Source organism: Sturnus vulgaris, chromosome 2 (assembly GCF_052056855.1).
Source record: "Sturnus vulgaris isolate bStuVul1 chromosome 2, bStuVul1.hap1, whole genome shotgun sequence".
Lineage (NCBI taxonomy): Eukaryota > Metazoa > Chordata > Aves > Passeriformes > Sturnidae > Sturnus > Sturnus vulgaris.
In genome coordinates this window covers 91,737,219-91,756,007 of record NC_142244.1, presented here as the reverse complement: position 1 = coordinate 91,756,007, position 18,789 = coordinate 91,737,219, and the positions used below count along the sequence as shown (strand labels likewise).

The 18,789-nt window shown below is 38.9% G+C and overlaps 1 protein-coding gene across 1 annotated transcript in view; it reads right to left on the bottom strand.

The window, feature by feature from the left end:
* Positions 1 to 18,789, bottom strand: part of LOC106863896 (vertebrate ancient opsin-like) — a 77,155-nt gene that overhangs the window by 51,528 nt on the left and 6,838 nt on the right. Inside the window, exon 2 of the mRNA XM_014893481.2 lies at positions 4,132 to 4,457. Within this exon, the coding sequence (XP_014748967.1) occupies positions 4,132 to 4,457 (326 nt within the window). The remainder of the gene's footprint in view (positions 1 to 4,131; positions 4,458 to 18,789) is intronic.

Genomic DNA, 18,789 nt, shown 5'->3' with positions numbered 1-18,789 from the left:
AGACAGCTCCCTATTGTGTAACTTTGACTTTCCCAGTTCCCCAACAAGATGATAAGACTCACAAAAGTCAGGAGATGGGATAAAAAAGGGTTATCAGGTTCTTCTATGATATCTGGAAGTCAGAAATCATGTGGCACTTTTCAAAAGAAACAAAAAAAAAATTCTGTAAAGGGAAATAGCTGGGTAATTCCACTACCTGGACTGACCTTTTAGTCACTAGTTAAAACTAGAAGTTTTTGAAGAATTAAACAATAACAGGTGCATCATAGGATGGAGGACAAGACATACTGGTAAGGCCAACTTCTGCCTCATACAGTCTTTAAATTTTCCCTAAATATTTTTTTTTCCTTCTTTCTTTTTTGTTTTTCAAAGACAGACTCAAAGTAGAACTGGAATAATGACAGGAAAAAATCCCCCAAAATAAACCCAAAAACATAACACTATAGGACTATCAGGTCATATTATAAGTCCATCTACTCCAGAACCCCATAAAACATTGGCCCTTTGCCCACTTGAACACAGTCTCTTGCAGAGTAAGAATTGTATGTTTAAGTCTTTGTGCTCTGCTTACAGTCCTTTTTATTGTTTTCCATGTCCTAGCTACGTTTCACAAAGTTGCTAAGCTTTGCTCAGGCACAGCTTTCAGTGAAAGAAGACTGGCAATGAGAGGAGAGTCTTTTATAAAACCAAACTGAAAACTTGTCTTGAAACGTCCTTCTGGGACTCTTCTTGTCCTTGGGAAGGATTTTTGCATGTAAGTAGGAGATAATGCAGGCTGAAGAGATCTCTTTTTAAAAGTTTTGCTAATTTTCATTAGGCTGGTTCACATGAGTTCTCTGGGCCCCCCAGTGGAGGATTTTAATCACGTTGTGTCTTTTGTGCTACAGTGATCACAATGCTAATCTCTGTAATTCCACATTTGGGAGCCCACTTTTCAAAGTGTAAACAACTGACACTGACTTCAGAAAGAACATTTTTCCAGAGGGAATGAAAGAGTAGAGTCACAGAGAAGCATCATAAGCCAAAAACTGAAAAAAAAAAAAAAAAGTGATTGTACAAGGAAAAACAAACCATCCTCAATTTCCTTCCCTTGTGCTGTAGAATGTACTTAAGTAAAATACATGTGAATAAATTTTGTGAGGAAGGAAACTTTGCCCCTTTGATCAGACTCAACCATCCAGGTAAAGTTAACCTGGAAAAAAAACTCCATGACTTTAAAGAAAAATGTAATTCCTAAGGGTCTTCAAGAGTAATAAATGGCAAGAGCTTTGAGATAGGGGTGGAGTTGTGTTTTAATGCTGTTCAATGGCATTTGCTATTAACATCGTTTATACAAGGATGTTATTGACTTCTAATTCCTTGAAAAGATGATCTTTCATAAAACCTTACTGAAATCCTTTTTTACCATTACACAGATTGCAGATGACTTTGTGGGATCTATTAATGCTTCAAGTGACAGAATGCTAGAGCATCTGACTAAATTTAGAGAATAAAAAGAGAAAGGCAGACCTATAATCACTGTCAGGACAGAGAAAAAATGAAGGCACCATGCCAATTCTTGCATTAGCCATCCCAAATATCTTAACATATTACTTCCACCTCAGTGAATTTACACTACACTATTAATAATGGCATAACTCCTGCACTCTTGGTTTCAGGGTGCAATACTATTATTGCTGCAATGTTTTAACATAAAAAATTATTTCATTATGGCAAAATTATGAAATGAAGTCAGAAGATGTAGCAAGGAGCTGAATTTGGGATAATGCACTTATTATGTTTGCCATGCTCCCATATTACTTCAAATGCATAACACAGAGGGTCACAGAAGGACTTTAATCTACAAGGCCAGAAAATAACAAGATAATTAGGGTTTTTTTGCCCACGCCAGAAAGTTACAGCATTACAATGAATGTAAGTTTCTGAACCTTTTTAAAGTTATCCTACCTACTCTTTGTGCTTTTATATCAGAACTACTATATGTTCATTTGCATATTGCTAGTCTCTTCCTCTAGTTTGAAGCATAACGTACTTTAGAATTTCATGAACAGTTTATCACAGAACAGTTAAAGGATCTCAGACTAAAGGGAAAGAAGCCTGTACTTCAGTGACTGTGTCATGATATGTTCATTAAAAATTCATACATATGTCACAAAAATTTATGAAATATAAGGTTTTAGGATTATGGTGGTGAAAATAGTTCCTAGTACATCACAGAAAGCTGAGGACTGAGTCAGTGAGTTTTCTCATTGAGATTCTCTTTGGTGAATATAACTTATCAAGAAAATATTTTACAAACATCAGGAAAGCATTAGATATTTTGTGTAAAAATTTAGGATTTAGCTATTCAAGACTTCACAAATACTCAGGCTGCTCTTAGAAGTCCTAGTCATAACAACTTTAAAGATCCTCATTGAAGTTCCTTTGCATTTAGCAAGTATTAGCTCCCTAAGGCCTGTCCCTCCAACAGGCTATACAAGATTGGGTTCAATTTTCTTTCACTTCCACCATTTACAAAATTTCTCAGGATCCTCTAACCTCAGCACCTCACAGGCTTGCAGATCACTCTGGAAGGCATGAGGAGAATAGAGGAGAGAAGATTGTGGAAAATGCTCTTCCTTTCCTCTTTTTTTTTTCCCTCAGTTTAAATCAATCAACCTAATCTTCCACCCAGTCTACCCAGTCTTCATGGCCAAATACAAAATGGTTATAGAGTGCACGTATCATTTCTACAATACTTTGTTCTCTCAGTATGTTTGCCACAACTTCTTGAGACCTATCAGATAGATCAGTGAGGTTATGAATGCCTTTGATATAACTGAATTTTTTTAAAAAAGTGAATAGAATGAGTCTACATTTAACATTAGAGGCTAAAGCATGTGCTACAGAAACTTCATCCATACAGGTATTTGTATATTGTGGATGATGACTGCTGTCAGCGAGGCCTGTGAGGGCTAAAGGAAAGAGAAGCCAAAATTTTAAGGAACATGTGTCTTCTGCATGTTTTTAGTACTACTTATTCCAAGATCCTGCTTCTTACTTTGAGGTGATGGCAAAAGAAACTGCTGTCCAGAGATCAGATATGGACTGATACTTGATTTGAATATTTACAATCACAGGAATTTTTTTCCATATTAATATTGCATAACTTTTAATAAGAGTACTGATATGTGATTCATCAAAGGGATTTTACTGGCCCACTCAGTACTCAAAGAGGAGAAGATTTCCCATTTGGGCTTTAAGTGTTCTCAAAGTTTTGACAAGTTGTATAAAACAATCAAACTTAATTCCTTATGACTTATCAAAGCTAACTACATTTACATTAATTCTGTAGAAGAGCCTCAATTCAGAGATTTATTGCTTTTTTTCCCCTTTTAACACCCTTAGTTAATTCATCTGAACATTTTAGAGAATTACTTTCTAGAGAACACCTATACATTAATTCCTCTCTCATTATTCATCATTAAATTTTACTGTCCCAAGAGTATTCAAACTTCACAATACCACACCCTTTTCAGGATCTTTTGTTCCATTTTGGAATTTCTGCAGTGCACCTTAAACCACTGAGAGAAGTATCATTGTATTAGGAGGAAGAGTAGCAGTAGTAGTGGTAATGGTGGCTGTAGTTAGAAGGAAAATTTAAATGTGGCCTAGAATTACAAGAAACTGATCCTTGGGATAGCTCAATAAATCACAGTAGAATTACATTACTGTAGAGTTAGGATTTCAGAGATTAAGAAGCAGAAATTATTAAATGTTATACTCCAAAACTAGGAAGAAGTATTTGTATGGATGTCTAATTCATAAACAGGTAAACACATATTTCTACTTCATTACAAATGCAAACTTCACTCTGATATGCTGGTTTTCCCATATACTGTTTTCCACAGTATTACCAACCACAAAATCAGTATTTGTATGATGTTATCTCTTGGTTTTGACTGGAGCTTCAGGAGAATTAAAAAGATTGGTGAAGACCTCACGCTCCTTCCTTGAGGATTTCGGCGATCTTTTCAATTTCATTTTGGCTTGCTGGTTTGCTGTCTACCATCAGTGCTTCCAAATGTGATAGAAGAGAAATGCAGAGCCCACCTCAGGGCAGTGTGCCCGGGGAGAGCAGGAGCAGCTTACCTGTTTGACGGCGTGCAGCAGGCGCCCGTAGCAGTACACCATGACCAGCACGGGGACCACCAAGCAGAAGATGAAGAGGCAGATGATGTAGGACGTGGACTCGGCTGACTCTGAGGACCAGCGCACTGAACAGCTTGTGCCTGCACCTTCTACCCCGTAACTGCTCCAGCCCAGCAGAGGTGGCACGGTCCAGAGCAGGGAATAAATCCAGGAGCCACCAACTGCCAGCAGAGCCTTGCGGGAGTCATGGCTGCGCTTGTGGCACAGCGTGAGAGTGCTGTAGCGCTCGTAGGACAGCACGGCCAGCGAGATCAGGGACACGATGCCTGCAATGAACCAAGCACATAAATGCTTATTTCCATTATTTTGCATGTATCCGTTCCAAATCCCAAGAAAGCAGATGGGTTTTTTGGTTATTATATATTTGAAGCGACAGTGAAAACTATTTTCGTTATTCTCTATGTCCTGGTTGCTCTGTCCATCATGTAAAATTTTGTTTAACTCAGATTTATCTTACATTGGAAGATTTTTATACTTGACAGATATTAATCTTCTAGTCAGGCTTTCAGATTTATCTGTTTTAGTATTACTCAGGGGAAGTAAATTTTCTACCTGAATAAAAAAATAAAATTAATAAAATGGTGAAGGATTCCCTTGATAAGAACTATTCAATTTTTAAAAACCATAAGGATTTTCAAATATTGCATTGACTTTAACAGACAAAAAAAAAAAAAAAAAATTTAAAAAAGCCATATATTCAAGACTGGGAGTCCCAAAGTGAAAGAAGCTTTTGCTTCTTTTGCTCTCCCCATCAGCTAGATAAACCTTCAGTTCTGACCTCTCATATGGAAAAAACAGACAACCACATTATGACTGGGATATGGCAAATTGCAACTTTATTTACACATACTACACAATCAGGTTTAAAAGTAATTTAGGTTAATATTAAGCCCTAGGTGTCATAAACATTATATCTTGCAGAGGAAGGCTTTAAATTTTGGGTTTTAGGATATTTCCATTCTCTTTTTCAAGGTTTGGGACCCAACCCCCTCTACAAAACTTTATAGTTTTCCATGGCAGGTTCTTAGTCACGACTCAATGGAGAGGGTATTGTTATTTCCTATGGTTTTGTTCTCCTTGCAGCTTCCTTGCAATTCTTGGTGACACAACACTAGATACCACTTCCAGAATTTATGACAGAAGGAACTCACTTGAAGAGCTTTAAAGCCATATTTTCCAATGTTTTCCAGTCCCCTTCTTTTGCTCCTCTAAGATGAAAAACCTGAATAGATCAATGTCAGTCCAGCTCTTTCCTCGAGTTTTTTCTTGAAATTTGCTATTAGCAAAGATCAACTATACAGTAGCACTGAGATGTAGAGCCTGCCAAAATTCTCTGATTTTGAGTGGTACCTACTCCCAGCAAATGGGTTAAAAGAAAAGGTGCTCTTCAGGGGAATCCATAGCTGTAATCCATTTTCCCCATTTACCTGTCAGCTTCTCCTGTAGCTCCTTCCCAAGCACGGAATAGAGGTGAATCAGAGACTTCCCTTGGGCATAGCACTACTCTATCCTTTACCTGGGCAAAAAAACCCACACACAAACCCACACAGGGCACAGTGGGATATTCTCCCCAGGCACAGTGTTTTGTTCCACTTTTCCTTACAATTCAGTGACTCATTTCTAAGTTAAGTGGATGCAGGCACAGCTATTTCTGTCATCCTGACAACAATTTGCAGTTACTTTGTGCAGAGCTGGGTATGGCAAAGGACCTGTAGCAAATGCAAGCACTGCTTGCTGCAATAGGATGCCTTATTTCTCAGGGGACAGGAAAGCTAAAGGGTGTGAGAAGGCAACTTTTGAAGATGAAAACGCCTTTCTTGTTACAAGAGTCTACTAAATTATTTTCCATACATCACTAGGAAGTGAGTCCTAAAGAGAAGATACGTTTGCAGCTCTAATAGCTCCACTAAATTCAGCTGACTTATAAACTTGTTTTAAGGCTAGGCTATTTTAGAGACAGGGGAGACTTCCTCATCATCCCTCACCTAATCTAATTTCCTACACAACACTCCTCTTGAAAGCCCTTGGACTCAAGAGCAAAGAATCTACTGCTCTCTTCATGCTCCCAACCCACACTTAATTATCTTCACTTTCTTAGCATTGCCGCTTTCCATGTTTTTATCTGCTTCACTAAAGAGCTCCTCTCTATCAAAAACATTTAGTTCATGTAAGTGCCTAAGGCAAAAATCCAGATATTATATTTGAACTTAGGCCTTGATCTATTTCTGTACTTTAGATTAGACAATCATGGACTAACAGAAAACTGTCTCAGGAACAAGAAATCTCTCCCTTCCCAGCTGGGTGCTCTACAGCAAGGATCTATTGTTCTTGCTGTACCTCTGATGGCAATCGAGACTGCATTTTCCCTACTTTGATGAGATGGCAAGTGAGCTGTACTTTTGCTGAGGATATCCTACATTCCTGTATGTGTGGGGCTGCCTAGAGAACGCAGATAGGATGTTCAGATTTCCCTAGCTCAGGACCCTGCTTCCTGGATTGCTGCTTTCACTGCTGGGCTCTCAGGTCCAGCCTGGCTGCCAGCTCTGCCTGCTCATCCCTGTGGCTGTGCTACTGCCCAGCAGCTGCTTCTGGTTTGTATTGTCATGATTTATGGCATACATTTACTTCCTCTTCACCTATTGCCTGAGGAAGATGCTTAGCTTTTCTCACACTGGTATTTTTGATGGATGGCTTTATGGCGTGGCTCTGAAGACAACTGACCATGAATGCAGGATTACTTGTTTTACAGATGCACAAAAGTTCTGTCTTACACCAGCATAGAATTAATGTTCAGATACTAAATTAGGATCATAGAGATGCCAGTCAAGAATAAATCAAATATTAGCAATCAGACAAAAACATAAAAGTTGCCTTTAAATTATAGAAAATAATTTTCTATATAGAAGAAAATTCACGATGCTTAATTGCACATCTTGGCAGGAGCCAATTCATCTTCACTCACCTTACAATTATTTAGCTCCACTGACACAAACTACACTTTCCTCTGGAGGACAAGAGTTGTAATTTATGGAATCCTAGACCACAAAAGTTCAGGAAAAAATGCCATTATTTTTGTGTTTGGCACAGTAAGACTTCAAGGTTTGAACTTTTTAATAGCACTACAGTTAATTACACTATGCATTGACTTCTGATACTTTCAAGCCAAAGGGAAATGAGGACTAAAAAAGAGGTAGTTTATAAGAGATTAAAGAATTCAACATTCTTTATATGGTTCAAAGTTAATAAGCCAGCTACCTTTTCAGAAAAATTACAATTACTTTGAAAGAATGGAACTGGTGCTTTGAAAGACAAAAATATAAATTTAAAGCCAAAATCAAAATAGAAATTTAACAAGTAGCTTTTTCCAACAGTGAGATATATTTGACTGAATTGGTTGTGAGTAATTAAGACTCCTATTACGCAGGTGAGGAACAACAGAGGCCACTTTAACCCCCTCACATCACTTTGTGGGGCATTGGGCAGTGTCCACAAAGTCACAAGATGTGCCCCAACACTGCAGCTCCATCCAGCCTTGCTGATGGCCTTTCACCTTAACCCAGAAGCCAAGACTGGTCAAAACCAAACCACATCAAGAGTAACCTTGTTGCAATCTTGGGGCAGAGCAGCTCCATTGTCCCTGATTGCTAAGACTATCCTGAGCTTGTTAATCAACAAAAACCAGGGTTTTTTAATCTCACTCTTTTATTAGTTCAATAACTGAATCCTAGAAATACACCACTATCCTTTCATCAATTATAACAGATACTAATTTGTTGGACTGAAACAACATAATTTCATAAAAAAGGCAAAACCAGATTTTGTGTTCAGTACCTTTGACACTGGCTGGAAATAAAATATGAGGGTCAGGTGTAAATGACCTGCCAGCTTGCAGTGAATGAGCTGCCAGCAAAGAACTGATGATTGCCTTGTCCTTTGCATGCTTTTCTATAGCATCCGGTGCGTTTCTCTCCATAATTTTTCCAGGTACTGATTTTAGAATAAAAGGCTTGTAGTTTCCTCAGCCCCTCCTCACGCCCTTCTTGTAATTTGTTTTGGCTAAAGTAGAATAAAGCCTCCCAGTTTTCATTATGCCTCCTAGCTTTGCATGCAGAGTTCTCTTAAAGCCAGATACATTTAACTGTTGTGACCTTTGTTAGAAAACCTGCTGTTATCTGGTATTCTATTTCATGCACTAACTGTTGCAGTCAGAGGAATTAGTGAGAATCTCGGCTTAAAAACAAAAAGCAATTAAATTCTTTTGGATTGTCTCTGAAGAAAAGACTTGAGTGCAATCTCCACGGCCTTAATAAGCAAAAAAACACATTTTAAAAATTAATGTAAGCTATAAAAAGAGGAAAATAATTATAATTATTTATGCCAGTGTTTCATTCTTAGTGAGTAGTAACACTTATGACTGTGTATATTAATTTCAAATGAGTAATTTTTCTGACACTGCAATGAAATTAGGATCACAAATTGCAAATCTAAATGGAATTTGCTTCCAACAAATATTTAGAGCCTCAAGCTGGTACCTAGACAAATAACTCCACAGGAGTCAATCACAGTGAGAAATGTAATTTGCTCCCCCAACATTTCATGCATATATGGGAGCAAAAATGAAATTCTCACTGAACAGTACTGAAAAATGTCAAAAATTCCACTGCAGATTGCGTTACAGGAATAGATAATTATTCAAAAGTTAACCATGGAAATAAGCGACTTTGAGACTAGCTGAGTGTGGAGCATAAGCCTTGCTACACAGCAATTAGGTGTAGTGAGTAGAGTGCAAGAAATTAAATTTCAAGTCATAAACCAGGGCAGACATCTATTTATAGGACTATTATCTGAGACATTATCTATTATTTACTTTTATTTAAGGATCTGTACATTTTCCCTGGCAGCACAGCACAGAGTATGCTGTGAAAGGCACAGCAAATCATTACACTTTGTTCCCATGGGTTCTAGCTAAAAGCATTACATTTTCTTATTAGTTTTTGATGGTTTATGCTGCTCACTGATGTAGTAATTGGAAAGGGGATGCAGCTCACCCATGGTCTGGAAGCTATGAAAACCTGAGAATCCCAGGAACTCAGTCGACACTGGATCAATGTTTTGACTACTAACTTAGACATATTTGCCCTTTTAAAAGGAGATTTGCTCCATTTGAGCAAATCCTTCTGAATCTGAAGGGCATTACATTACATCATGGTTAGAGTCCTGAGGCTTCCTGGAGCAGTCCTGGTTGCATGTTGAAGGGGATATCCTGCACTCTGTTCCAGTGATCACGGACCAGGGGCAATGAAAATAAAACACAGGTAACCTTAGGCAGACTGAGAATGGAGGGATGCAATAGCACCTTCTTCAAAAACAAATTAATGAAGAAAAACAAAATCCAAAGGCTTGCAAAAATCCAAGAGAGATTTCTCACACCCAACCTCCATAAAGGTTGATTTTATCCACTCACAGGCTTTGTCTCAGTTTTCATTCACACACACTGTCACACCCACAGGGTCAGTGCTTAAGAGGTCTTGTCTAGAATTTCTTTTGTGCAACAGAGAGAACAAGAGACTCCAGCAATCAGTTCATAAAACTCCTTGCTTACATGTATCTCCCTGGCAACAAATTGGGTTTTGGATAGAGCTTTTATACACTTCAGGAGTCCCCCATCATTAAATCCTTCATTGCTTACAAATCCTACCTGTACAAACCTCGTATGTCTGAGGCGAGACTGCTGCTCCCTGTTGGCATTTCCTTGAGGTCATGCTCCTCTCAGTAGGTGCAGGATCCTCCACCCATGAGCTCTCACACTCTGTTATTACCAGCACACAATCCTTCAGGCTTGGCTGAGTCAATACCTTTTACTGCTGGGAACAGAATTCTCTGTTCTCACTCTTCTGCTGTGCCGTCTTCAGGCCTTTACACCACCTTTCCCTCCCTGCACCATCTGGACTGAGCTCAGTAACCCCACAGCAAGTCCACACATGGCCCAGTCCCACTGCAGCCCACATCCAGCCCAAACCCAGCTGCTGAGACAGAAAAAAGGTAAAATGCAGCTGGGAGCCTGGTGCAGAGTGGAAGGACACTGACAGGGATGGAAGGGGCATGCTCTGCTCTCCACTTACAAATGCTGTAAATGCTGGTAAATACCTAACAGGAGCTACAGGTAGGTTTCTCAGAAATGTTATGCATCTTAATACAGCTATATCCCCTTCTTTCTAGTCCCTCAGTTTTCAGCTGCTAAATCTGCTGTTCCATTAGCTGGAGAATATGCTAAAAAGATCTGTGGCACAATAAGATGGAGGAGGTAAGATGGAGATACATCCCAAATTGGGAATATTGGGGAATCCTGTGCTGATGTATTCTTCTGCTGTTTCTTCAGGATAAAGCATTTTTCATTATGCTTGCCCAAGGACTTTAACACAGAAGAACTGTAATAAGAAATAGCTCTCTTCCAATGAAGCCTCTTAATACCTCGAATTTCACATTTTGAGTTTATGTACAAGTTGTGCTACTGAATGGTATTACATAAACATGTTATTGAGTCATACAAAATTAGTTTGATCAGTGACTCAGTACTGTTTTCAAGGGAAATTACTTTCCTGAATATAAATGAGAGCATTTCTGATAGTTCTCTACAGAAATAAAACACTCCACACATGAAAATTAAACATAAACAAATTAAGCAACTTAAAAGCGATGACATTTCCAACATATTTGTACTTCTATATCTCCTTAGAAGTCTTTCTGAAAACCAATCATCTGCCAGGAACTATGCATGAAATACGATTTGTAGTCTAGTATTTGCAAGAGAGGTTTAGAAGCAGCAAGAGGAAAAAAAAAAAAAAAGAGTCTTTTTCTAATGGTTGCTTATTCTTCAGGAGCAATTTTGCTGCTCTGGGCCAAAGTGTTTATCTACTGCCACAGCATCAGAAACTTTGTAAGAGCAATCCGTTCTATCATCACCTTTGTTTCCATTTTTTATATACCAGTTAATGTTAATACTGATAGGTAAAACTATAAGTAAAACTGCTTCCATTAACATCAGTACATTTCTTCCACCAAAATACAGTGGTACTCACTCCCGTAGTTGCTGCCATCAGAGACTTCTTTGCAGAAGATAAGAAGATATGAATATTATAATGATAAAAGCAGAAACTTTCAAAAGCTGATTTGTTGACCTGGTTTTCTCATAGCATATTGTCCTGGGGTGGCTTTATGATGCTGAGTTGTATCCCCATTCATCTGTTTAGCTCAGTAATAAGTTCTGCACCTTTGAAACAAGATCTGAGAGTAACGGAGGGTGAAAAGGAAAAGTGGTGGAATTTTATTCGTGGCTATATTCAAAACATAGGCAGTGCTCTTGGAGTTCTCTACTCTGCAGACAGTCAGGGAGTTTCCCCTTGCTGTTTTCGCTGGGTTTTCTCTCATTAGCTGAGGCCGGAAGGTTTTTTTGGGACTGTTCAGCCATTGTTTGCTCCGAAAACACCAGGACTATGGTCCAGGAGCATCCCAAGCTGCACTGAGGCCGGGACACCAGACCCGAGCCCCCGAGAGAGGGAGAGAGCCGAGCACACAGCCACGGAAAGGACCGAACTACAAAAGGACTCTCTCCGAATTCACCATCTCTTCAGAACAACGACAGGTTCCACTGTTTAATATTACTCATTTTCTCATGTTTGTGAATACTTTGCTTTTTTAATAAACAGTCTTTTCCACTTTTCTCCATGTCTCCCAAACCAATTAGGGGGAGCTTGAATTTGCTTTCTGGAGGGACCCCTTCGCAGGTTTCCTCCCAAAACCAGGACACATAAGAACTTTAGTAAAATATGAAAAACCCTAAGTGACAGCATCACAGAGGAAAAAAGAACAAAACTTGTTAATTGTTTAAGTAAAAATTAAAACTCCATTTAAATTTTAACTTCTAGCTCTGAATCTCATAATAGAGATGTCATTGCTAGGGAAAAATCTGTCATATGCAGTCTCCAGTGAAGTTCTGCAGCTTACATCTCTTTTTTCATGATGGAATTGCCAAAAAAGTGGCAGTGAGAATGTTGATTGGTCTGTGAAATCTGGGATAGGCAACCTGGAATGCAACAGATTCAGTTAAATTGATAGAACACAGTTAAGTTAGATAGCAACTTTCATCACCAGTAGGGCTGGTGGGAAGGTACCATTAAACGAGAAAATCTGAGAGAGAAACAGGTGAGAGATTGTGAATATGGGATTACACAAAATATTAGTGTCAAATGTTTCAGTTTTTGTTTGCGGGGGGTTGGTGTTTGGGTTTTTTTTTTTCATTTTTTGAGATAAGAAATATAAATTAATATTCGGAAGGGATTCAAACAGGTCTGGAGAATGGCAGACATATATGGCTACTGCTTCTTTTTCACTAAACCTCCAGAATTTTTTCCACTTTTTCCTTTTGTGTCCCAAACAAAAAAAAGAGATCCATATCTTCTGAGCCCACATCCAGCTGCTAGCAGATTTTGGCAGAAGAACCCAAACCTTTCCAGGGTTAAAAAGAAAGCTGAACCTAAAAGATATTTCAGAGTTAAGATGAGTGGAATCAAAGTGAGGCCATACCAGCCTGACTTGTCTGAAGTTCAGTGAGTAAAGAAATCACAGCAGAACTTTTGATGAGATAGCAAAACCACAACGTGAATATAACAACTGATAAGTTCAGGGCTAATATAAAGGATATGAACTGCAGAGGAGCAGATGGATGCCTTAAAAACTGACAGAAGTGGCTGAGAATGGGATGTGCTTCCAAAACACTACTGGCTTTATTTGAATATGCCTATTAAATATTCATATTATAAAAACAGAATAAATGGTAAAAAAAATCAAATATTTTTAATTTGGTGACTCTTATTCGAGTTGCTCTCATTTTATTAGTTATCAGAGCACAATTTCCTTGTGATTTTTAATTCAGTAAAAGCATTTCTACTTATTTGAAATTCAGGAAATATTTCCCACAATCATTTGTTGAACATTAAGAGTTACAACCATTTTCCAAATACAGGCTACCTCAGATATCAATCACTCACTTTGAATAGAAATAAATCCACCAATTGCCACTTATCTAATGCCTGTAATTATCTGTTCTCTTTAGCAAAGATGACTTGGAATCATGAGTCCATTAGAACAGGCAATCATTCCCTTCTCCAAAGAATTATCTTCCTGCTTAACTCTAATGGGAGTAACAGTTTAACTTTGCACTTGAAAGAAATCACTGAGAAATCACTGTTGGATCCAATCCTGCTGGGAGAAATATGACAACAAGCATTACTGGTCCTGTTCAGTAAATCTCTCTTGCTCTTTTCTCAGTGGTCATTTCTGTGTCTCATCCTTTGTACAACAAACCCTTTCCTTTGTATTTGGTAGTGTATGTATTACAGCATGTAATTACTTTTAATAGGAAAGAAATATCTTAGGTACTTCCTTTCTTTCCCCCACCTTGGCTGAATTTTTAAAGGTGTTTATTTTGTGCTTTAAGGGTGATCTTAATTCCTAGCTGCATCTTGTGACTTACTGTGCATCACTGAATACTACTATATTTTTCTGCAATGTTATTAATATGCCTATCCATCCAAACAACAAAATCCCAGTGGCATAAACAGCACAAAGAATTCCCTTTTGCATCTCAACGATACCAGCATAGCACAAAAACATCCCTGAACGTTCACTTCTGTCTCACTTTCCATATGTTTTGCAGGACCCCTTTGCATTCTGGAGAGCAGGCTGGCCCTGGCAAATTCAGCTTCGTGACTGGACTGCCTCCCTCCGTATCAGTACATTTATTCTGCTGCCTTAGGGAATGGGAATAAGAAATGTCAGCACTAGATGGAGCTCCTGTACAGCATCATCTCGGGAGAAATCCTAGGGGCTCGTGTGCTTGAGAACAGCAGAAATGGATACACAGGGCTGGCGTAGCAGGAGGATGCTCTCGGGGCAGTCGGGTTCACTGCTGCATCCCCATGCACCCTGCAGGCCCCCCATCTCCTGCCAGGACTGCTCCTTTTGAAACCTGGGGGCATCCCCAGGGCCTTCCTTCGTGCTGAGGATGTGCACAGCTGTAATGCATAGCACGCAGTCTCAGGGGGTTTCTATATGAGGGACACGGCACCAAACAAGCTGAGAGGTGAAATGACAGTGTTAACATCTGCTAGCCAATGAGCCAAGTGTCACCAGAGCACACAGCCAACGTCCTTCCAATGAGCTTCTCCTTTTTCACTGAATCCAACTGCTTATTTTTAATAAGAGTATATTTCTAGAGATCTTCTGTAATCTGGGGGATTTCTTTGGCAGTTACCATTCCTATGGGTGGAACACACTACAAATGCTAACTCTTCTGAGTCAAGTTTTTCATAATGTCTAGTGGTCAAACAGGTTTTTATTCTAATTAGATATTAATTGGTCAATAGTCATATCTGATACTATGAATGCAGTCTCAAAATATGATGATCAGGCTTTACACTGCCTTTGAGCCAGGAGTTTCTTGAGCAGTTTTACAACCCCACAGTCTCAGGTGTGGAGGTGAGATGAAGCACCAGATAAGGCTGCTCTTGTCTCTATCCAAAATCACTGTGATGGCTGAAGGATGTGCAACAAGGAAAAGCAGTATTCCCCATTCCTTAACCACTCCAAAGGACCTCAAAGAGGAGATCTTTTGCTATATCCATTTAAAAATTAAACATAACTGATGCAGACAGAAATCCTTTGCAGTACATTTTCACTCAATCAATATGTCTCATCTGCAACACTGGATAGATGGGTGGAAATTGCACTAGCAAGTATAGTAGTGGAGGTATGACATACTGGGGCAAGCGTGGCTATCCTGGAGGGAAGCCATACCTTACTTAATCCACCAGAGGTCCTTGACAGCTCCATGCAGACAGGGATGATGCCTGCTTGGATAAAACCTGCTTGGATTTTCAAACAACTTTGACTAGCCCTAAGGCTTTAAGGATAGTAAGCTGCCATGCAATAGCAGAAATCTCCATGTGAATAAATAACTAAATAGAGGTAGGAAATAAAAAAATAGGAGAAAAAATTAATTTTCTTAGTGGAAGCTGTAAACAGCAAATTTCCCCTTGGATCTCTGCTCGGCCCTGGGCTATTCATCACATTAATAAATTATCTGGAAAAGATGGGGAAAAAGTGACAAGTTTTCTGATCATACTACACAGAATGACTCAAAATCAGAAAAAACTGACTGCAGCACAACCACATGAAATAGAGCCATTGAGCAGATGAGGTGCAATACTGATGTAAACTGCCATATGTGTAGGAGAACAGACCTGGCTTTAAATACACAGCAATTGTTTCTGACTTACTGCTCTGCAAATAGAGTTATGATAGAGAACTTTACATAAACCACTTCCACTAAGCAGCAATGCTCAGCAGCATTTAGAAAAGCGAACATCAGGACTTATTAGAAAAGCAAAACAGAGAAAAGAAAGAGAAAAGGTAGACAGGGAAATTATTTGGTGTTTCCTACAGTAAGTAGGATTCCAAATTGAATCATCAGATTGCAGACTCAGAATACTGGAGAAGGTAATTATCTTTGCATAGTACATAGTTAATAAGTGGAATTCCTTGATATATTGTGCATACCAAAATTTTGCAGTTTTCCTGAGAGCAAGTGGGATGGGAGATAAACGCAGGAAGACCTATTAGATTCAAAAGTATTGCCTCAGGGTAGATAGGTGTCCCTACGCCACAAATCACAGGCTGTGGTACTACGTAGTGGAAAAATATCATTGGAAGCTGAAAATTATCCCAGCTTTAAGTTTAGTATTCTAGAAGAATAGCTAGGCAAAAAACTTTGAATGGCATACACTTGATATCTATATAAACAACACTTTTCAAGGCATAACTTAGTTATTAAAATTATAAGAAAAAACAGTTACAGCACAGTAAGAGTCCAGTAACAGATACCTGCTTGTATCTGATACCACTATTTCTTTTCCAAAGGTCTGAGTGCCCACAACCCTAGAAAAGATATTCACTTGTAAAACTCCTATTCATCCTCAAGTTCCTTGTTAAACATGCCTTGGTGCACTGAACAATAGAGAAAAATTTCCATGAAGCAAACCAGATGGTGAAATGTCTACTGCTCTTATCTCAAAGTATATTAAGCTAAGACTTTGTCTTGCCTCATAACCTGCTTTCTACCCATTACAAAAAGCCTATTTAAATCCTGACTGGCATATTTATCTGACATCCTGTGATGTGATCTTTACCTCTCTTAAGGATATTAAATAGAAATACACTTTCAATTTAAGAAGCACACATAAGAAAGCAATCCTCAACAAACTCATGCAGCCACTGCTGGACCTTGGCCCTCTTGCACTGCCACACGTTTTTTCTCTGAAAATTGAGCAGTTTAAAAACAGAGCAAAATTCTGAATTTTGGATAAATTGGGGAAAACTGCCTTGATTTGTTACAAAGAATTGCACAGAGAAGACTTCCTTGGTGCACCATAGTCAGTCTACAGAACATATAGATAATATACATGCAAATGCCATGTACATACTCCCGTCTTTCACTGAGAGGCAGAATTTGGAACTTGTCATCACTACCATATCAACTCCTACCCTAGAACAGTTTCTAATTAGCTCCTGCTGAACTCGCCCTGAGGCGACAGATCAGCCACAGGGATGGCCATCAGCCTCCCAGCCGTGCTGCCAGCAGTGAAGGGGAGGGCAGTGCCTGCTGCAGCACCCAGCTTGCCTCATTTCATTAGGGTGATTAAACAGTCGGTCTAAAGAGGTCCCTGTAACTCCACTAACAGCCCAAACGCAGAATACAAATAACTCCCAAACTGTAAATCTGGCAAACAATAATGCTTCGGTGTGCACATGCACACAAGGATTAAATCTAACCATTGCACATCCTAAAATTCTCATAAGGTCAAGTTAAACAGGACTATCTATGGTTTTGTAAAATTCATACCATTTCTTAGCTGAAAGCAAATTTTGCCAGATGTTAATGTGCTATTCCAGTACTCAGAGGTCCGCACTAGACTCCTGCAATACTTAGATATTAAGCAATAAAATGTCATATATGTGAATTAATTAATGGTTTTGAATTTTAGAAATTACCAAAGTCCTAATCCAAGAAAAGCTTTACATTGCTGTTGATTTGTAAAGATGATCTATTCCTTATGAATTTTTTTTTACAATCAAGTCTTCTTTTCAATACCGTGTTTTCTGATAGCCACTTGATCCTGAAAAAATTTCGGATATAAATCTCTATAAAAATAATTTAACAGAAATAAGCTTCCTTCTTTTGATTCATTTGAAGCCTGTTGACTTTGATTCCTTCTCGCCATAGTTATCTAATATTTCTGCTCTTAATTGCATAAGTGAAACCAATAGAAACAATAGAAAATAGGAGTGGAGAAAAGAAACAATAGAAGATATAACTGAAAAACAACACTAGAAAATTAGCAGGTGATGAATGTCTGCCTCTAATAAAACACTCTGAAGTAGTTGTAAAGATTGCCAGCTTAGCCCAGTGAGTCATTAGCCCTCTGCTTTGTGGCTGCTATACTTTCTTAAGGAGCAGCAGAAGTTTGTATCTGGCCACAGGATGAGACTGTACTTCCATCATATTGGCATGTCTGTGAAACAGGTTTAAGAAACTACAAATAGGAGAAGTAACATAATTTTACAAGATGCTGGGAAGAGTTGTTGGCTGAAATAGCCCAGAGTAATTGAGCCTGGTGCTGATAGCTGGCACGAGAAACCTTCAGCTGAAGCAGGTGAAGTCTGGAACAATGGCAGAAAAGACGGAACCCAGGTGACCTTGATTAAAGGCATTACCATCCAGACCATGGAGAGATGCCTGGGGAGTCAAGCAGCCCCAGGAACCTGAGGTTTCACCCTTGCTTGGGGTGATCCCCTGATTCTCACTGGGCAATCACAGCAGAGAGGGACAACCAGGTCCCACGCTGCTCAGGAGGGAAAGCACAGGGACATCTCACAGAAATGGGATGGGGGGATGTCATGGGGATGAAATGCTTGCTCAGAGAGGTGCTCCCTTGCATTTTCTCTCTGAAGATTCTGAATGTTCCTCCTGCCTGTATCAATTATGGGAAAGTCTATAGTGGACAGAGGTCATTTTGAGTTAGCTTTAAAAAACCCCAAACAACCCAAAACAAAACCAAATCCACAAGTCTCCCAGTATTGGAAGGTATTTGGATTATTTAGGAAACGAATCATGTTAGCTGAGAAATCTACAGAAGCAATTAAGTGGTCTGCCAATTAGTAGAAGCTGTAGATCATTGACATTACTGAATCTTCAGTTTCAGAAGCAGTTTCTCAGCTAGTGTTGATATGTAGAAAATCACAGATGTAAGCAGAACAGTTTCAGCTTTCAAGGAAACTTATTTTTCTTTTTTAGTGTCAGCAGATTAATTTAACAAAATTATTTTCTCCCTTAATACACTTTTAAAATTAGAAACATAGCGGAAACACTAACATAAAAAGCCCCAAGCAAAAGGAAAAAGAATACAAACCCTAATGATTACTTTTAAGTATTAAGTATTTGCCACAGCTGAGGGGGGAAAAGGCTTTATAGTTATTACCTAT